This window comes from Carassius auratus, chromosome 39, assembly GCF_003368295.1.
Source record: "Carassius auratus strain Wakin chromosome 39, ASM336829v1, whole genome shotgun sequence".
Taxonomy (NCBI): Eukaryota; Metazoa; Chordata; class Actinopteri; order Cypriniformes; family Cyprinidae; genus Carassius; species Carassius auratus.
The window spans coordinates 6,806,318-6,826,971 of record NC_039281.1 but is presented as its reverse complement, the minus strand read 5'-3'; the positions used below and the strand labels follow the sequence as shown (position 1 = coordinate 6,826,971).

The window sequence follows — 20,654 nt, the reverse complement described above, 5'->3', positions numbered from 1 at the left end:
AACCTTGTTGATGACACTTTTTTTATTACACTAAAATATTTTGCAGGAGAAATAATTATTTTGGTCCATGAATTTATTTATTTATTTATTTTTTTGGACACTAGTGGTTTAATATAAGTAAATTGGGTCATAAGTGCAAAATAATTTACAAATAAAAAAAGGTACTACAAAAAATGAAAACAATGAAAACTTATATTTAACAAGTCGACTGTTATAACTGCTTTATTTTCTCACCAAAAACACTTTTAGAGTCTCTGCCCATTTAAACGTGAACGTCTTTCAGAAACAGCTGTTAATTAGTGCAATGCGATAATTTCAAACAGACGCGCAAAACATTAACAAAGATTTAAAAAAAAAAAAAAAAAGATGAAAAAAAAGGCTGAACTCGTTACACTGCAGTTATAAAATAACCAATGGTTCAATATTTTCAAAACGCCCATGGTTTAAAAAACAAGGCACAAACATTATCCTGTAGAGAGAAGGGCAATAACTTCAAATATTAACATTGATTTGATCAATTTCAGAGGATACCTTTCATCAGTCCATTAAAAATCCTCTTAAGTAAATCATACAGTTTCATCAGCACTCCAGAGCAGAAACAATGCGTGGATGGAAAAGAAACACAGATAAAGCGTTAAAACAATAAAAAAATAAAACCACCACGGATTTAGAGAATGAAGCTAAATCAAGTGTATAAAGTGTATACACAAAACTGAAAATGTACTACTGTAGTAGTATGCATACTTCAAATCAGAAAGATCAACTTAAAAAAAAAATCGTTTAATTGAAGCCACAAATCCCATTCTTTAGAATCAAAGCAGCATTCCTTCCAGTCGAGCATTTCAGTAACATCCACATGTACACAGCCGTTCAAAATTCACATTAATGCTTTTTTCTTTCGCCTACAATCTCCAGAGTTCTTTGAAATCCTAGTTTTTTAGTAGAACCTCTTGTTCCTCTCTTGACGCTTCTGAAATACCACGGCGCCAACAACGCCACAAACCACGATTCCCAGCAGAGCGCACAGCAGAAGCAGAAACACCTTCCAGCCAGTGAGGGGCGTGCTCCGGAAATTTCCTGTCGGGTCATCAATATTATCTGTTTTGTGGGAGAAGATGTGAACATGAAAAGCATGTGAATAAAAAATCCTCCTGCTAACAGTTTGAATAGGTCAGTGTTGTTACCTTTCGGCGACTTGAGGAGACTGACACTCGGCTCGATCTTCGTCCAGTCCTGGCTGTCCTCCTCAGGAGAGTGCTCCACCATCAGCTGGTACATCTTCATAGAGATGATGTCGTGGTTATCTGCACAGAGCAAACCGTATGAGTGAGGTCTGGCAAGAGGACTATTGTGGACATCTAGGGGAGATTTATTAGTAGCTCTTACCGGAAAGATCTCCTGTGGCTGCAGATGCACCAAAATAGTATCCTGTCGGGAGACGGACGCCTCCAAAATCAATGCACTCTTTCCAATCGTTCCTGTCATCCACATCTATCATAATCTGTGGAAAACACAACATAGCTGTCGCACACTTCTATACAAAAGGACTCGTATCATGAGCATCCACAAAAATGGTCATCACTGCTTCAGTGGCAAAATGAAACGGTCAGTAATCACTAGTATAAAACAATATACAGTTCAAGTATAAATTAAATTGATTCAAAATGATAGTAAAGATATCTTTGTTACAAAAGTTTTCGATTGCAAATAATCTTTCCATGAATGTTCTTCATCAAATAGGATTAATAAATGCTTTTAAAAATATTTTTGTTAGGTGAGAACTATTTTAAAAGTGGAGCCTAATTGTAAAGTTTTTATTTTTTCAGTCTTTAATTTTTTTCAACACCATGTCAGGAGAAATGCCATCTTTAGGGATGCACCGATCATGATTTTTCATGGCCGATTCCGATACAGATTTTTTTACAAGCAAACTTGCAAATTCCGATACGGATTTCAGATTGTTTTTTCTTTAAGCAACAAACAAGAAAGAAGGAAAGTGTGCATAAACAAGATGTTTATTTGGTATTTAATAGGCTAAACTGACTCTTGGCTATTGAAAACAATAACCATAACCATCTGAAATTAACGGCAGTAACTGCACAGTAAGTAGCCTACATTCAATACAAACATAAATGTTTCAGACGTCAGCATTTAGTTTTTAAAATGTGTTGAAACTACATTGAACTGGCCTTAAATAAAAGATTAACTGTAACCATGTGAAATTAAAGGCATTAACATAGTTCTACAATCCAAACAACACAACCAACACACATTCAATAAAATGTTTCTTAACCAGCATTCAGTATTTGTTTTAGTTTTTAAATTTGGTTTTAAATAAAGAAAGGGTCTTTACCTGCGAGACTAAATAAAAGTATGCTATATAAATACATTATTCCAAAATGTTAAAATCAAAGAATGTTGGTGCAAATAAAACAAAGATGCAAAGTATTTCATTCGTCCAATTAAAAAAAAAAATTAGGGTAATGATTCACATCTATATTTGTTTACTTGAGCCAATGAAAAATAAATAACTATTGGCTCAAGTTAAAAAAATATAGATGTGAATCATTACCCTAAAATGTTTTAACTGGATGAATGAAACACTTTTTTTCAGTGTGCTACAGCAGGTGATTTTTAAATCAAATTAAGTCTATTTCATTTTAAGGTAAAATAAAAAATAATCATCCTATACAGAACTGAGGTTTACTTCTGTTTTTCAAATGTGTAAAAAATGTTTCTTAGACTTTCAAAAACTCATTGTATTTGCATTTACAGAGTATCTTACCGTGAGTCTGCCTTTGGAGTATCTAATGGCCAGGTATGTGTCATGATCTTTGTTCCGGATTTCCACAGAGCAGCCTCCCAATTCAGTGGAGCGACCGTCTTTCCCGTGATCGTACGGCAAGGAGCCATTATTCACCATCGCAGAAATATAGGGAAACGAGCGCTAGAGGACCAAAGAATATGAATCAAGTTCATCACATTGACTTCTGCCTATATTTATGACAGAAAAAATTGATGTAAATTACTAAAGGATGGTATTTTGTACCCTTATCCAACTGTTCCTGAATCAGCTTGTGTGAAACAGAATGATCTTAATTCATAAAAGGTCACTGCACTCTACTAAACTCAAAACAATAAGCACTGTATGTACTTTTTATGAAATGCTTCAACGACAAATAATGAATGATGAGGGCAGGGAAATGACTGAACCATATAACGCAGGCAAAACAAAGAAAGCATTGCTTGTAATGTTTGGAAATAAAAAATAAATAAGGGAAGGGATAGTTCAAATAAAAAGACATTCTTCTCTACACCTAGGATTATTTCTCAGTTTGACATCAAATGCATATAATCATATTCAAACTATCCCTTTTAAAGCAGTTTCCACGCAAGGATAAGAGCGATGACCGGAAGCTGCACAAACAAGCCAAAAATCCAGAATTCCCATAAATACTAGCTTTTCTGGAAATGGATTTCTTCATATCTCAGGTTTATCTGACAACGACAAAGCAAAGCTTTCATTCAGATGAAGGTGCAAACACAAACATTTCACATCTCTCAACTCACATCCGGAGCCTCATCGTTAGGGTATGTGTCTATAAAAATGGCCAACCCTTGGAAGTTGGCACTACTGCCAAACACGGTGCCTGCAGAGAAAGAAGGACCCGTGAGTACGGCGCACTTACATCCATTCCTTGCAGATCATTACGGAAGGTATCCACAAAAATAGCCAGGCCTACAAAATGGTCTTGGTTTCCAAATACTGGGCCTAAATGAAAGCATGACACAATCAACCGCAGGGAAGACAGACAGACTTGCAGATGGATCACACTGGACTACACACACATACAGCAGACAGCATTATAACTCATTACATCACATTTCATGAGATGGTCGAGAAAGTGCTTCGAACGGGATCTAAACCTTCAGTTTTCCTTCACAGATTTACCAGTATGTAGCCTGTCTTTCGTGTACCAAATGGCAAAACCATCTCCATGGAGGAGATTCTTTCCTGATCCATGAATTTTAAATTGCACATGCATCTCCCAATCCTTCAGATGGCAGGGCTGCAGAAAGGGGAAAATGAACATTACTCAACTTTAGTTTTGCATTGTTCGGCTTAAGATTTTCAGTTCAGCTTTACTCACCACTGTATTCCAGATGGAGCCCTGTTTGCTCCTCTCATCCGGAGTCAGACGCACATACTGGCTGGTTACTAAAGTGCTTCCCCAAAAGTCCCACTGACTCGATGGACTCGTTCCAACACCTGATGCAAGACACAATGATTAGTCATTTCTGCAAAAAAATGTTTTATAGTGTATTGACACGTTGAGAGCGATGTGAAGCTTATACACACACACACACAATTAATATTTAATGTGTTATTTTAGTGTCATGTGTCTGTATATCGTTTCAGTTTTAATATACAGGCATCCTGCAATACTGGAAACACTGTCAGCATTTTTACACTAAGCTAATTTTATTTTACAGTAAGCTCTACTTTACAGTAAAGTAAATGAAATTAGATTTTTTTTTATTACAGTGCATCTGGAAAAACATTCAAAGTATTAGTATTGAATAAATTCTTTATGAGATAAAACGAATACAAAATATTTTGTATCTGTGAAACTGCTGCTGTGTGACTTTTTGTCATAAGATACTCTTTAGGTCTTCCTCGCATAATGCTGGAGAACGAGATCATCAGGTTTAGCACAAACTGTGGAGTAAACGTGTGCCTGATAATGAAATAATGTACATTTTCAGCTTTTGTTCAGATATTTGTACCCAATTAACTTTAAAAGAAACAAAAGATTTGTCAAAGTCTTAACTAGGCAATATTTTATTTTTAATTAAATACTATACTGACAGTTTGCATGCTCTCCCTGGGAAGCCGGATTTCTTTTCAACCTGCCCTATAAAAGCAAACTGTCCTCACCTGTTCAAATAAAGGCTAACTAGTTTTGTTTACACTGAGTTGTCACTGTAAAGACTCGACTGTAGTCTATTATATCCCGTGTTACACGTTCCCAATAAAAGACATGAAGCCTTACATTACAAAGTAACATCCTAATGTAACTCGTGCTCGTGTCTGAGCAGGGCTGAAGGAGATACTCACCCTGATAGGGCTTGATGAGCGAGTGCTCCCGCTTTAAGTGCTCCGCGTTCCCGTCCGTTATATCGGAGGAGACGCAGGAAAAGTGGAGTAGCCATAAAAGCAGCAGTATTCTGTGGCACACCGGCATTTTATGGGTTACACTTGTTTGAGGGTGAAGCCATAGAGCTGGGCTTCTTTCTCGTGCCATTTTTAACGTCTTCCTTCCTTCCTTCCTTCACTTCCTGCGAGGAGACGCGGGCTGTGTTTCAAAACCTAGTGCGCTGCCTGCCTAGACAGCATATCTGAGACTTATTAGCGCCATATTTGTGAGTTATGAACCTTTTACGAAAATTAACCACGACTGTATTATTACTACTACTACTACAGCCTACTACTACAATAAATAAATAAAAAATAAATAAATAAAATAAAAATAAAAATAAATAAAACCTTTATTTGTAGTACTTGTAGTATGTTAACCGTAGTTTTGCCACACAAACGAAATACAAATCAGTCTGCCAAAAAATAAAAAATAAATACAATTTTATAAAACCATGGTTAATTTAAGTAAGGAGCTCACTTTGTTTTAAGACAACGTTTTCTTTTCTTTTCTTTTTTTCATGTTAATTAATTATTTGCTGATTAATAAAATACTGTTTATTATACACACATTTGAAAGGAATTGTGTTGGAGTCCAACATTAACTTCTTAAATAATCAGTAAAACTGAACAAGTATCAGCTTTCAAATTTTGTAAGTTTGAATACTAAATAATAATAATAATAATAATAATAATAATAATAATAATAATAATAATAATAATAATAATAATAATAATAATAATACCGTTTGGCGCACATAATGTGGCGTAAATCGTAAAATGTACAAGTAGTGCTTCAGTTAAAGCCAGTCATATATAGATCAGTGGTTGCGACCAGCTTTGATCTCACAAATAAACAAACCAGCGCACAATACAGTAGAATGGGTTTAAGCAGGATAGACAACAGCTTCATTATTCATGCATTTAAAGCATTTTTTGGGGGTAAACATTACAGCATATTATGCAAACATTATTACGTTGATGACATTTATTCCGGTTTTCTTAACCCTCAGGTAGGCCTATTGCTTAATTTGACCATAGAGCTTAACTATTTTTAAGCTAAATAATTGTTGTATATTTTATTTTATATTATAGTTATATTATATACACATACATATATACACACACACACACATATAAATATATAAATACACACACACAGAGTATAAAGTACCTTTGAAAAATCTAAATGAAATATGAATAACATCAGAGCACAAGCATTTTCTTACTGAAAAGGCAGTTTAATTTGAAGACAAACTTTACTGTCATTACAGCCAAGGCACCTATTACAACAATATTTCATTTACATGCATGTTTAACCAGTTCAACATAAAAAAATCAGTGCTTGCTCAAGGATCTTGTCCTTATTCTGGCAAATGTCACATAATGCAAATATACAATAAATGCACTTAAAAAAAAAAAAGAATTTATATATGCCGCATTTATAACAAACATTAAAAATGCACAGCATCCTTCTGGCAAATACATAGATCATAAATAAGTTATCAGTAGGCAGGAATGCCACATGGATGGGTTTTTTGGTTTCTGATGTTTTTATTTTGTTGAAACATAGTGCATAGCAACCAATAAAGAGCGTGGTTTATTATGTAAGCTTTTTTCCGCTGCAGTGCTCCGCGTGAACATCAGTGAGGGTTTGAGCGTATTCTGAATGCCAATCCCTCTGGAAAACCTCCTGCATCTGGCTCTGAATGGTTTGCTGGCCCTGCCCTACTGCAGAACCTGTCTGATTCACGACAAGCCCAACCCCTGCCGTCTGGGTGAAGTAATTCTCAGACCAGTTGGAAGTTCCTATAAAACACAATATAACAATCAATCATCATAGTTGGATTATAAAACTGATATTCTCTTGATTCCAAAACTCATATTCACAGCGATTCATTTGTAAATGTAAACATTGGCTGTTTCTGTTGGCAGGGTTTTTATGATGCATCACCAAACCTGCCGTCAGTCAGGTTGCTGGACTATGAAAAAGCATGCAAGTGAGATCATGCTGTGAAATGGCGAGAGGAAACGGCGAACACACCAATGTAAACAACTCGGTCAGTCACCATGTACTTGGCATGGTTGACACGTGCAAACGGGATCCTCTGCTGCTCTCGGGTTGACGGCACCTCAAAAACTTTCTGTGAAATAAATAAAACATTTTAGACAGCTGGATAAAAAAAAAAAGTCATTCAGAAGATGTACAGAGCACACAGAAACGTACAGAATGAATGTTGCAGCTCAGAGGGGGCTTGTTGAGGACCGATAAAGACTGGAGGAAAACAAACATGGCACCAGGAGAATGACTCCAACAACTGACCAGCAGCTTCACCTCAACACCTCTCGTACAAGCTGCCTCCCGCAGGGCTGAGTCGATGACAGGCCAAAACCTACACGACATAAGACACTGAAAATCATGGAAAACATCACAATAATCTTTCACATGCTTTATAAACTATGTGCATGCAAATGTATTCAATTTTCAAAATTACATCCAGTGTTTTTTTATTTTTTAAATGTCTTAATAATTTGTATTCCTTTTTAGTTTTAGTTATCTTTCACATGCTATGTAAACTAGGTAAGCTATTAAACAACATGTACATGCAAATATTACCCCACTGTGTTATTTTAGTACAATTGAGATACTATTTTACTTTTTAAAATATATTTTGAATTATTTTTTATTTTTGTTTTCCATTCTTATTTTAAATTCTGTCAATTTTTCTGTCACTTTGTTGTGTGTTTTTTTAAAATGTATGTCATTTTTTTTTATACATTTTTGATTCAAATGTAATTTTATTTATTTTAGTACATCAAGAAAAAAAAAATTCTGCTTTTGAAACGAACTAAAACAAAATAATATAAATTTTAATTAACTATAATAATCCTACAATAACTGTAATAAACTACAATAAACAATAATTATCAATTGGTAAAGATTACCGAATGGGCTCGGTGAACTGAGACATGGGAAGGTAATCCATCACAGACACATAGATGAAGTGCTCAGCATCAGCGATTACTGACAGGATGCTTGAGAGATCGTCAGAACGGCCATGTGATGATAAAGGAGGAGGGGAACTCTACAAGAACAAGTCAAAAACCCTCATGTGATATTAAGAACACATTTCTGCACACGATAAAATGCAGGTGCCAAATGACGAACATAAACTGACCATGCAATGTATTCATTAAAAAGCACAATTGTTCTGAGGGATGAATATGACAAAAAGACAACATTTCTACACAATATGTTAAATGAAAAATAGACAAATGGAATAAACGACAATCAGTCAGCAAACAAGGCCAGAGAATGAGTGGAAATGTGAAAAGATTGAATAAAATGATTATATAATTAAACAAAAACCAGACCATGCAATTGAAGTCAACTCGTGAGAGAAACACAACTCACAGACAAATAGACACGTGCAGGGACACCGTTGAATTTAACAGCTAATGGGTACTTAGAACTGGAGAGGGCGGAGAAACGGCCCGGCCAGAAAGGAGGTAGAGATCCATTCTTCTGAGCTCCAATGTCCCAGTACATGTCAAATATCCGTGAGGCGTCCTGTGCCAGACAGCTGCAGTCTTCCACAGACACGCCAACCTCTTTCACCTATTAGAAACATTGATTATACTTCTATACTTTATGCATATATATTTTTAAGGACTGATTATTAATACCCATTGCAATATTACAAACGAATAAATTGCACTGGATAATAAATAAAATTACTTAAAATTAAATAAATGAATATATAAATGAAAGAATAAAATCAAGACCTGCATGCACACTCAGCATGCATATTTGCATGTCACACCAGAAACCTTTCGTCCAGTCAGATAATGCTGCACAGTGTCACTAGAGTTGGATGTACCTGGGTAAGGGAACGCCAATCCATGTTTGCGCTGCCTAAATACATGTGTTTCTTATCCACAACCCATAGTTTGGTGTGCAAAATGCCTCCAGTGATGCTTTGCAGGTCAACTCCCCTGACCTCAGCCCCTGAGAGAAAGCACAAAGCAAGAAAACTAAAGTATAAAACATCCATTCCAAACCGTTCACTATTCTCAGTGTATACGTTTTCAAATGCTGCATGCAAATGTGCAATAGGCACGCTGTTGTACCTGTTGCCACCAGTTCGTCTGCGTCTGCAATGTATGACTGAGGGGCGTTTACAGCAATCTTCAACTTCACTCCATTTGGTTCCAGCTGCTTTAGTCGTTCGAACACTTTTTTGCCCTATAGAAAGGATATCTATGAACTGCCTTCTCATATAATCAGAATCAGTATTTTCCAATCAGATCATATGCGATGTTTAACAAATGTTTTAAAGACCTCAGAGAACATTATTCAACACAGTAAAATGTCCACAACAAGACATACCAGAGCTGAGGAGGGCTCCGTAAGGCCTAGGTCTGAATCACGTAGAGTGAAATAGAAAGCACCGATGTGGACAGAGTGGTTTGCTTTGTTTAGCAGATGAATCCAAGTGTCTGAAATGCTCGGCAGGTGTGGCGAGCCGGAAGGGAAGCTGAGGCCCTCAGGGACACTCTCAACAAGAGTAAGCCTGATTAGGGAGCGTTTAGTAACACATTAACATCTCAAACTCACCATTTAAAGACTTCAAAATATGAAAGGGACCTGTTTCCTCACCTACAGTCAGATATGCATGTCTCTTGAGGCATCCAGAAACTTTCCAACCAGTGCAGCTCCAGTTGTGACATCAGGTGTGACACAGATTTAGGGACTCCATACTGCCAGACGTGCGATGCAAATCCACCCAAAAGGAGGAGAATGGTGGGCAGGAGACAGAAAAGGGAAAAGCTCCTTCCTTTTGTCTGCTAAAACAATAGAAAACTGGTGATATTCAATTAAAACAAACAGACTTACTGTTTACTTATGCAAACATCTTTCAAACAATATACATGTATATATATATAGTGTTTAATGTCACATATCCTCTGCTGAAATTCTGTCGTGTTTTCATGGTGAAACAAATGCTTGTCAAGGCAACTAGTCTCAGAAATTTGTTTACGTATGCAAATAAAAAAAATCTGAGAATCAAATCAGAGAAAGACATTCTGGTCTGTATACATGGGTTGTACTGCAATATTTTATTTTCTTCCTTATTATTTTTGCCTTGTGAAAACATCTTAACATTTACTTGAGGAGCAAAATGATATAACGATATTAACTCTTAACTTCAGAAAAATTTATTAAATTATGGAAGTTTATGAATAATCCAAGATAAATACCTGGGGTGTGACGTCGTAAGAAAAATGAACGTAACTATTGTATTTCATTTTGTTTCTCAGTTAAATGCATCTTAGATATTTGTACTGGAAAACAAAATTTAGAAACTAATTTTTTTTTTTGCACTTTGATTCCTTTTTTCAATGTAAACCACTGTATTATACAACAGGAGAAAATTGCATGTCTGTTGACTTAGAAATGTAATAACACGACTCTCCACAACAAAATAATGTTTTAGGTAGCACAAACGGTGCTGGATGAAGTTTAATAATTAGGATTAGAGGTTTGTTGAAATCTCTAACCCTTAGTATGAACAATAGTATTCTTCCTTTAGCAAACACCATTAATTTTGTACATCGCATGTTACGAAATATGATCCACCTCACCTTGGAGGCTGTACACGATTTGGTCTTGGTGTGTTTTGTGAGTGAAGTATCTGCAGTTTGGCTTCCCTGTTGTGCTTCTTTAAAGCCTTTTTTACTTTCTGAAGGTTCCTGGATCTTAGTAGTTTCATCTTGACCACTAAGTATGGATCCATCATCCTCATCTGGAACACGTTCCACACATTTCACATCATTCGCTGTTATGCTATTTTCTCCTGTCCAGTGTGACTGGGATACACCTCCTTTTTCAAAGTCCTCTCGCAAAGTATCTTCTTCACAAGCTTGATCAGATGCTTCATGCTGATCAACAGAAGAGCATGAGCTCAGATCCTCTACGACGGCATCCTGCGCCGACATCTGCTCATCTTCTGAGATGATTTCTCCCCTCGCGGTTTCAAATTCAGAAACAGGCTCTAAGACAAGATCAGAGGTCTCATAGACATTCCTGAGTGGGGGTCGTTTCAGTGACATATCAACCTGATCAGAGTGATCAGAGTCTTCTGTAATCTCAGGTGTTTGATCAAGACCTTGATTCACCTTCAGAGCTAAAACAGAGGAGGCGTGACCCAAGATATCACCTTGAGGGAGAACATCAGCGAGGCTTGTGTGTAAACGAACCGATGGGACGGGCAGGCCTTTTTCTCTCCCTCCAGATCCTAACATTTTCACTCTTCCAGCCTCCGTAGAGCCAGCTCCCTCTTTCTGGCCCGGCCGGATAGATCCATCCGTCTTCGGTGATGACTCTGCAGTCTGGACGGTGACTCGCTTGCGGCCCACGGAGCTTTGAAAGGTAGGGATGCGGGACAGCGGTGCTCTCCCTGATTTACGGTGCTCCTCCCCATCCTCCTTCCTCTCGAATGCTGCTTTCTCGTTCTCTTCCTCACCTATCAAATGTTCTGCTGACCTGAAATGTACATCTTCTGGTTCCTATAGCATAGGAATAATATAATGCAATATAATGCAAAACATTATATAATACACATGTAATGTATATGTAACTCATACACGATCTTCATATGCATGTTATTAGCTATTATTAAATGTAAAGAGTGTATTTAAGCTGCAGATAGATAGATAGACTGTATAATAATCTCTATTTCCCTTAATCTCTGGTAAAGAGAGTAACTTAAATAGCAATTACTGAAACAAACGGTTGTCTAACGCACTTTAAGATAGACTTTCAGATGATAAAGGAACCGCTAAAGGAAACTTTTTAAACACTTATCTAGCAAGTTTGAGACTTAAGTTAGCAAGCAAGCTACTCACCATGACCACAGACGAGACTGTACTCTCTCTACTCTCAACTTATCCGTGAAGAGTAACTATTTTTAAAATAAAAATGTGCGAGCACAATGTCTGACGAAACTGTACAGGGAGATAAACTTGTTTTTTTAGTTCAGTTGGACGGCTGCAGTTGAAGAGAAGGAGGTTTGTAAGGGCGATGCTGTTGTCTCTGTCTGCGACGTGGCTGCAGAACTACAGAACACAGTGCGGTACAGTGAAGAAAAGAGAGCGAGAGAGAGAGAGAGAGAGAGAGAGAGAGGAAGAAGAACCTCGCCTACTGAAGCTATGATATCATACGATACAAACCACCTCTGACTCACACCCTGTGAATCTGTATCTAACGTTACTGCTGCGAAACATAACAAATAACAAATACATTTTGTAAAGTGTTACTAATAAAGTTATGAAATGATATGCTCATCAATTAGCTTACAGAGGGGTAGCCTACATGTGTAACCAATAATTTTGTTAATTAAACCAGAATGCTGATTTGCGCGTCAGAAGGTTTATGTAATGAAACACATGTATAAAAGATGATGAGAGACAGATAAATTGAACTAAGCGCCGTTTCCTGTTTTCAGTGCAGCGCGGTTAAACAATGGGCGTTTTTTCATGATTTGTCTGCTTCCTGCACTGCAAACCACGCCCATTGTTTTGTAAACCACGCCTACGGTGTACTTGTCGCAGCCATAGACATATAAATAACTAGACGCCTCATTGGCCGCTCGACCGCACGTCAACGTCGCCGCCATATTGGAGCGGGCAACTGTCATAACTCTCACATCAGGACAGAAGAAAACATATCTGACTCATCGACAGATTGGACACCTACAAACCGTCACACGATAATAAAAACAGATCTCGGGGTGTTATCTTTCACAGGTAAGACTCAGCTGTTCTTTCTCGATGTTTTTGGTCATTTTTAACTTTAGGTTGACAGCTTAATTAACCACCAGTGTCAGACGATTAATAATATCGCTAGCGTAGTTAGCAGTGAAGGCTGAGACTTCATAAGAACTAAGAGTTTAAATTAATTCTTATTACGTTTTAACTTATATTGCCATTTATATAATAAACTAAATGGTGTTATGAGCACAATATACAGAGTGAGCCCTTTGACTATCTAGATTAATGATGGAGCTAAAGCTTCTCTCTTTAATTTCACTACCGTTACTTATTTACAAAGATGAAGTGGTAACACTTTAGAATACTAGTCCTTTAGTTAATGTTAGTTAATGTATTAATTAACATGAACAAACAATGAACAATACATTTATTACTGTATTTATTCATCTTTGTTCATGTTAGTTAATGAAAATACAGTTTTTCATCGTTAGTTCATGCTAATTCAGAGTGCATTAACTAATGTTAACAAGCACAGCTTTTGTTTTAAATAATGCATTAGTAAATGTTGAAATGAACATCAACTAAGATTAATAAATGCTGCAGAAGGATTGTTCTTGCTTAGATCATGTTAACTAAAGTAGTTAACTAATATTAACTAATGGACCGTTTTTCAAAAGTGTTACAGATTAAGTTTATCATCACTTGATTATAAGGATTTCATTGCTTTTCATAAAACTGTGAACTGATTCTATGTATTCTTTTTTCTTCTCTTTTAGCCATTTGCAAACAGGACAAGGACAGCCTTAAGGAAAGCTGAGGAAAGCTGTTCTCGGAGACAAGACTATACCTCCCTAGACTTGTGTTGTGTTTGTACTAAACCCAGAGCAGCCCTGAATGAATCGACAGAATGACCAGCTCATATTCTAATACTATAGACTGCTTTTAAAAAGCTTTGCACAGGCTGTTTAATGCTGATAATGTACTGCGTGTGTCTTTACACAAAAACTACATGATGTTAATAGCCTAGAAATGAAAAACACAGGAACTCATAGTGAATCCAGCTGCAATATCATGATAAACTCTTGTGATGTTGTTATAATTATTATTAATTTTGATTAATATCAAGTTTTTGAGGGGAGCATCTCATATTCTGGTCTGTAATAAACAACTATACTTTGAGATTTTGTTGTACAAGGTAAACCTTACACACTCACACCCAAACATTTATATGTGTTAACATACATGGAAAAATAAATCACTGTTTCAAAATGTGTGTGTTTTCTGCATGAGTGTGTGTAATGTGCATTATAGAACATATATATATATATATATATATATATATATATATATATATATATATATATATATATATATATATATATACACACACACATATATATATATATATATATATATACACACACATATATATATATATATATATATATATATGTGTGTGTGTGTGTGTACATGTATATATTATACATGTATATATTTTACTTAAGGAGCTCATTAATTAAACACAATCTGGAACTCATGTCCACAATTTTTTTATATTGTGTCTGAATTTGATTAATAATTATTACACAAATAGTATTTTAAAATTACATTTCAATTTTTTTATTTTACTCTTTAATTTACTATTAATTTATTCTTCATTTTTGTCTATTCTGTATTATTCCACCCTTGATATTACATATTCTTCTTGCTATTGTTAACCTATTGTTGTTCAGTTATTGTTAACCTATTGTTGTTCAGTTATTTATTATGGTATTATTCATATTATACAAATAATTGTATACTATTATAAATCTATTATATCGAATATGTTATTGTAGCGTTGTACTCGCTTTTCATATTATTCACTTTACTTTAAGTTGTACTACATATACTTTTTAATATAACATATCACTTTTACTATATTTCTACTGTGCACTGTATCAGTTCATATTTTCATTTTCACTGGATCCATAGCCTCATCAGTTACATGTGTTATTATTTGTTGTGGAGTTCATCTGTAGGCTAGTGTGTCACTTTTTGATTTGTATTTACTTGTTTTATTAAATTTTCTCAACAATAGTAAATTATTAGTGTTTAAAGATGTATTACTTAGATTTTATCACAGAATTTCAAAGGGAATGAGCTGTGTTCTGATCTGAGACACGAAAGAGAGAAAAAAGAGAAAAATGTTGGGATTGAACACAGACAAGGCAATAAAATCAAATACATTTAATTAAATGAATATTCAAATTAAATTACATTCATATGTCACAGTTATACTAAATTAACATTAGAATTGTAAACCGAAAATAATAAACGAAATCAAGAAGTGAGACAAATGTGAGCTTTCACAATTCCTTACGAAAATTAATAATTTTCCAAACCTAACTAAATAACTGGAGGCAAAGTTTTTAACTGCACGTAGATCACAAACCTGAAATCGGTTGATAAATGTGAACGTTATCGTGTTTTTATTCAGAAAAAACCGGAGCTCTCCCGTTTACTTCCATGTATTTTTAAGGCAGTCTTGCCCTCACTAACATGGCGGCGGCGTTGACGTATCGCAGCAACGGCTCAGAGCGGCCAATGAGGCGTCTAGTTATTTATATGTCTATGGTCGCAGCCTACAAAACCACGCCCACAAAGCCAGCCCACTAATGCTGCTATCAGTTTTCGAGATAGCGGAACTCTCTCCGTTCGTCTTTCCTCTCACGTTAAAACATTTTAATCTTTAAAACCCTTCAGTACTTCTAAAATGTAAGTGAGGAGGAAGTCCGAAAAGTGGGCGTTCCCTGTGGTGGGTGTGGTTTCGCAGGAGCAGGAAGACTCCTTTGTTTACGTTTTTCACATAGCATGTGACGTTACAGCTAGACGTCGCCAACAGCGATGAGTCGGTTTGATAACGCAGTGCATAAACAAGTGATGAGAAAAAAGGATTTATCGGCTTTGTTAAGTCGATTACATGGTTTTAGTCTACTGTAAGGTAATGTTGAATATAATTGAGTAACTTAATAATTGATCTAGCTTTTATTTATGTCAAAACCGGTCCGATCTGTGAACTAGCACATCGATTTTAAAATCAATCTAGCAACGTTAGCCACTCAGCTAACGTTAGCCACTTTAGATCACTCCAATGTCAGATTAACACAAATGTTTGACTGTAAGAATTAGTTAAACAGTTTAAAACAATTATTATTACTATTATGTGCGGTACAGTCTATCCGGTTGATGAACAACAGCTATAGCGAATAAATAAATATGTCATCGCGATTGTCAAAAATCATAGTCACATTTTAATAATACACAATAAATGAATGGTTTCAGACAACATATGCGTTTGTTTTCGTTCCGGGAGACGGCGTTCTTGATATCAGCGTGAACGTTTTTTTGTTGTTATGTAAAACCTGGTTGTGTTGACCTCAGCTCCATTTAATACTTTCCTTTTTATTTTGCAGGACTCATTGATTGATTGATTCGGGGAATTCTGAGAAAAGACACTGCAGACGTTTCATCGTGTAGTTTGATCCTGGCTTCATCATATGTGACAGAATATTACATAGTAACTGATGGTGCACCGGAATCTCGTTTTTCCTTTTTCTTGATATGATTTATCTGATTTTATTTCAGTTTTGCTTTATTTTATTTGAAAGCTTTGGTCTATTTTGATCATTTTAACCTTTTTTTTTTCCTTTTTTTTTCTTACATCTATCATCATAATGCACATTCCGGTTCCACCTTCGCCCATAAAACCCGCCGTGGCCCCATCAGTACAGCTGGGGGTCACGGTTCTTTACACTTGTCTTTATGGGGGTCTGTTTTTAGTCGTATACGTTCAGCTCTGGTTGCTGTTACTCTACCGGCATAAGCGATGGAGCTACCAGAGTATTTTTCTTTTTCTTTGCTTGTTCTGGGCAGCGCTTCGCACAGCGCTCTTCTCGTTTTATTTTCATAATGCCCTTGCGGCCAACCTCCTGCCCACTCCAGTCTACTGGCTCCTTTACTGCTTCCCAGTGTGCTTACAGTTCTTTACCCTGAGCCTCTTCAACCTTTACTTCACTCAGGTGAGACAAGTTATAAAGAAAGATGTTTGATGAGAAAATAGTCCACTCCTTAATACCATTGTTTCACTTTGACAGGAGCTGCTCAAAGTTAGAAGCGTATTCAGCGTTGAGCCCAGGAAAGGACTGTGAGTTGATTTCCATAATAGCATGTTAATGGAAATCATCTGATTATTTGTTTAATGAGAATATTGTATGTGTGTGTGTGTAAACTTTGACTTCTAGATGGGTGGCACGGTGTGTGTATGCCAGCATGAGCGTCATCTTCCTGTGTGTCAATATAGTTTGCGCAAGCCTCGGACAGCATGGCTCTTCCGATGGAGCTGGAGACAATACTTGGAGGCTGGTTCTGGTTCGGGTGCTGGTTAATGACCTGCTATTCATTCTAGAAGCTGTGTGTCTGGCCACGTCTCTGCTCCTCTTAACTCGGTCCTCGCACCCTACCACTCCTTATACACGCAGTAAGGTACTTAAAGAAATAGCACCCAATCCTCTGATGCTCTGCAGTGAATGGGTGCCGTCAGAATGAGAGTCCAAAACCGCTGATAAATCACAATAATCCACAAGTAATTCACACCACTCCAGTCCATCGGTTAACATCTGGTGAGGTAATAAGATGAGTGATTGTAAGAAAAAATCCATCATTAAAACTTTAAACCATGGCTTCTGGATAAAATACGAGTTTGTAATCCATAATAACGTGTCCACCAGTGAAAAAGTCCTTCACCTGTTGTTCTCTCACATCAAAATCCACTTTTTTTTCTTTCTCTATTGTAAATTATACTTGATCTGTGCATATTTCTCTCCTGGTTCAGATGAAAAGACTTCTTCACTGGAGAAAGCAATGTTATGGAGGACTCATATTTTATCAGAAAGCAATTTTACTAGGCTTAAATTTAAAATGCCTTAATGGTGCTGTATTTAGGATTGACACTGAGTGGTTGAACTAGGTATTACAGTTCAAATTCAAAATATTGGAGAGTTTTTTTCACCCGGTCCCTCCTCCTCAGATTTGAGGCACATGCATGTTGCCAGATTGACGACACAAACAGTAACGTGCACTTGACAATTAATAAAATGAAATACGCTGTGTTATCCGCCAATTTGCAACCCGGGATGCCGAAATACAGTTGGGTAAACTAGCAGTGGGTGGGTTTCACAAACCAAAACAGAGACAGACATTCTGGGTTGGAACGCACATTTTCAAAGGAGAATAACTGACTATAGCATTGTTTTAAAGATAAACAATTATTTTAATTTAGCATGTTGCTTAAATATTGATATGCAAACATATTATGGTATTTTTATGCTTTAGTAGAGTCAAAAACTTATTTACAGTACCTTTAATAATTAATTTGTTTCTATAAACTTGCAGCTTTCCGCTTTAATAGACATGAATTGATGGACTGGAGTGCTGTGGATTACTTGTGATGATTTTATCCGCTGTTTCAGCAAATTTTCATTTTTGTGTGAAATATTCCTTTAACCTCAAAGGGTAGTTGCAATCCACTTTTACTTCTGTAATATGAAATATTATGATATAGTTTAAAATTACTTGGATAACAGCTTCTGCTAAATAAATGATTAAATGTAAATAGAGTCAGTTTTGATTCGATTTGATGTTGACTGTAACATTTACATCCTTTATGATCTGCTGTATCATTTTGAATTTTATTTGCCACTCATGACAAACTTTGGGACCAAAACAGGTTATTTGCAGCTATTTATTTCGTCTTCTGCTTGCAGGGGCTTTGTCGGACTGTGGTGCTGGGGGCAGGTGTCATCTTGCTCTTCTCTAGCAGGGCATGCTACAATCTTGCTGTGCTGGTTTTGTCTCAGAATCATAAAGTCGAGGCGTTTGACTATGACTGGTACAACATCTCTGATCAGGTGGGCAGTTGCTCTTCATTGGTTGCTGATGGAAAGGTGTTCCTGTCACCGGTCAGTTTGTGATGTTCGGTGTTGTTTTCAAAGGCTGACCTTCAGAGTGAGCTCGGAGACAGAGGTTATATTATCTTCGGAGCTGTTCTCTTTATTTGGGAGCTGCTTCCTACCAGCCTGCTCATTCTCATCTTCAGAGTTCGCCAGCCTCCTCAAGAAAAGGTCTGCTGATTATGCATTTTTCATTGTCTATTCCATTAGTTTGTTAATACACTTCCGTTCAAACGTTCTAGGTCAGTTTTCTTTGAGAAATAAATATTTTATTTGATCAAGAATGCATTAAATTGATTAGAAGTGACAGTAAATATATTTAAATAGCTACAAAAAATATATTTCTTTAAAAAAATTGCTATTCTTTTGAACTTTGCTTTCATAAAATAAACCCGAAATAAGTATTAAAGTATATCAAAATGATTTTTAGTGTAGAAATGCAATCCACATATGAAATGCGTCACAAAAATGAGTGTCACGTCGTTTATTTCAGAACTGCAGCCCAGCGATGTGCAACACACGAGGCTCGCGCTCATATTTCTTTGACGATCCTCGTGGAATGGATGACACAGGTGCTCTCTGGAGTCACAGCATCAATCCTCACAGCAGGTAATCAGGCTTTACAGCAGCTCAGATAAGAGCAGCATGTGGAATCATTAATGATAAAGTTATTAAAACTGAGACTCTGGACCAACAGCTGGTTTGGATCCAGTGAGACGACTCCACTCCTCTTCAACCGGACTCCACAGAGCAACCAGCACCACTCTCTCTACTCCACTCCTCAGACCTGAACGCTACGCAAAGCTGCAGAGATCTTCTCTGACCTTCTCAGGCGATAGTACAGCATTACCTCTTCCTGTGGAGTAGCTCATTGGGTTTGTTTGCACTAATATTCATCAGAAGCATCTGTACTTCTGAAGTTGCACCTTGACTTTTGACTAGTTGCTTGTGATTAAAGGGACCAGTTGGCAATTTTCTTTAAGGAGTAAAGGAAGAGTTATAACATTTACCTTTTCATCATTTATAAGCGTAACCTTAATATGTATTAACATTATTTTTGTGCAAAAAGATGATATTCTATTTTAAATGGTGCATACAGAAGCAATACTTTTGGTACTAACCTTGTGCTCTGATATTTGTCAATTTATCTGAATAAAAAAATTATTTAAACAGTTGCGCTTGTTAATTTTCTGTTTACAAATGTATGGTGCACTCAGAATTTGTATTTTCAGAAAATACAGAAAAAAAAATCTGATTTTAGAAATTTTATATTTGTGAAAATAGATTTTGCTGTAAAAAAAGAAAAAAAGAAAAGTGATTTGGTCATAAAAGTCTAAAAAAATATATAGTTAATGTTCGTGATTAGTTAATTTATTTTTTTGTACTGTACAGTTTGACCAAATAATTTTTTTTTTTTAAATAAGTCATGCTCACCAAGGCTGCATTTATTAAAATAATTTACTCCAGTCTTTAGTGTCACGTGATCCTTCAGAAATCATTCTAATATGCTGATTTGCTGCACAAGAGACATTACTAATTAGTATTAAAAAAAAAAACATTGTGCCGTTCAACATTTTTGTTCAAGATTCAAAAGAACACCATTTATTTAAAATAGAATTCTTTTGTAATATTATTCATGTCTTTAAATGTCACTTTTAATTAACCAAGTAATAAACTCTAAACATGCGTCTGTT

At 36.1% G+C, this 20,654-nt stretch overlaps 3 protein-coding genes across 6 annotated transcripts; 1 reads left to right on the top strand and 2 right to left on the bottom strand.

Annotated features, from left to right (window-relative positions):
• Positions 1-195: 195 nt before the first annotated feature.
• LOC113057811 (vesicular integral-membrane protein VIP36-like) lies at positions 196-5,359 on the bottom strand. Of its 2 annotated transcripts, none has more exons than XM_026225334.1 (8): positions 5,120-5,358; positions 4,152-4,270; positions 3,953-4,070; positions 3,690-3,772; positions 2,786-2,947; positions 1,387-1,501; positions 1,185-1,304; positions 196-1,098 (listed from the first exon to the last, which is right to left on the bottom strand). In XM_026225334.1, the coding sequence occupies exons 1-8, from the start codon at positions 5,304-5,306 to the stop codon at positions 938-940; spliced, it is 1,065 nt and encodes a 354-aa protein (XP_026081119.1). In that variant the 5' UTR covers positions 5,307-5,358; the 3' UTR covers positions 196-937. The 2 variants fall into 2 exon arrangements, with proteins under 2 accessions (XP_026081119.1, XP_026081122.1); XM_026225337.1 differs by lacking the exon at positions 3,690-3,772 and adding an exon at positions 3,571-3,650 and having other exon boundaries at positions 685-1,098; positions 5,120-5,359.
• Positions 5,360-6,417: 1,058 nt separating this feature from the next.
• LOC113057808 (phospholipase D3-like) lies at positions 6,418-12,652 on the bottom strand. 2 transcript variants are annotated; one of them, XM_026225330.1, is made up of 11 exons: positions 12,107-12,652; positions 10,844-11,767; positions 9,858-10,045; positions 9,588-9,771; positions 9,329-9,443; positions 9,079-9,206; positions 8,613-8,816; positions 8,144-8,283; positions 7,425-7,590; positions 7,242-7,341; positions 6,418-7,006 (listed from the first exon to the last, which is right to left on the bottom strand). In XM_026225330.1, exons 1-11 carry the CDS (start codon positions 12,107-12,109, stop codon positions 6,801-6,803), a joined length of 2,358 nt encoding a protein of 785 aa, XP_026081115.1. In that variant the 5' UTR covers positions 12,110-12,652; the 3' UTR covers positions 6,418-6,800. The 2 variants fall into 2 exon arrangements, with proteins under 2 accessions (XP_026081115.1, XP_026081116.1); XM_026225331.1 differs by having other exon boundaries at positions 9,858-10,042; positions 12,107-12,650.
• Positions 11,494-20,134, top strand: LOC113057810 (integral membrane protein GPR137-like). 2 transcript variants are annotated; one of them, XM_026225333.1, is made up of 8 exons: positions 11,494-11,630; positions 16,426-17,031; positions 17,107-17,156; positions 17,254-17,494; positions 18,775-18,918; positions 19,003-19,131; positions 19,454-19,569; positions 19,658-20,134. In XM_026225333.1, exons 2-8 carry the CDS (start codon positions 16,687-16,689, stop codon positions 19,749-19,751), a joined length of 1,119 nt encoding a protein of 372 aa, XP_026081118.1. In that variant the 5' UTR covers positions 11,494-11,630; positions 16,426-16,686; the 3' UTR covers positions 19,752-20,134. The 2 variants fall into 2 exon arrangements, with proteins under 2 accessions (XP_026081118.1, XP_026081117.1); XM_026225332.1 differs by lacking the exon at positions 11,494-11,630 and adding an exon at positions 15,763-15,953.
• The last annotated feature ends 520 nt before the right edge of the window (positions 20,135-20,654 follow it).

What these genes read in the sequence shown, in the direction of transcription:
- LOC113057810 (XM_026225333.1), top strand. Translation starts at nt 16,687, where the DNA reads ATGCACATTCCGGTTCCACCTTCGCCCATAAAACCCGCCGTGGCCCCA. An exon ending in GCCAGCCTCCTCAAGAAAAG is followed by an intron (nt 19,132 to 19,453) that starts GTCTGCTGATTA and finishes CGTTTATTTCAG; the next exon opens with AACTGCAGCCCAGCGATGTG. An exon ending in AGCATCAATCCTCACAGCAG is followed by an intron (nt 19,570 to 19,657) that starts GTAATCAGGCTT and finishes CTGGACCAACAG; the next exon opens with CTGGTTTGGATCCAGTGAGA.
- LOC113057811 (XM_026225334.1), bottom strand. Translation starts at nt 5,306, where the DNA reads ATGGCACGAGAAAGAAGCCCAGCTCTATGGCTTCACCCTCAAACAAGT. An exon ending in GCTCCATCTGGAATACAGTG is followed by an intron (nt 4,071 to 4,151) that starts GTGAGTAAAGCT and finishes CCCTTTCTGCAG; the next exon opens with CCCTGCCATCTGAAGGATTG. An exon ending in AGCCACAGGAGATCTTTCCG is followed by an intron (nt 1,305 to 1,386) that starts GTAAGAGCTACT and finishes TGCTCTGTGCAG; the next exon opens with ATAACCACGACATCATCTCT.
- LOC113057808 (XM_026225330.1), bottom strand. An exon ending in AATCGTGTACAGCCTCCAAG is followed by an intron (nt 10,046 to 10,843) that starts GTGAGGTGGATC and finishes CTATTGTTTTAG; the next exon opens with CAGACAAAAGGAAGGAGCTT. An exon ending in CGGAGCCCTCCTCAGCTCTG is followed by an intron (nt 9,444 to 9,587) that starts GTATGTCTTGTT and finishes TCCTTTCTATAG; the next exon opens with GGCAAAAAAGTGTTCGAACG.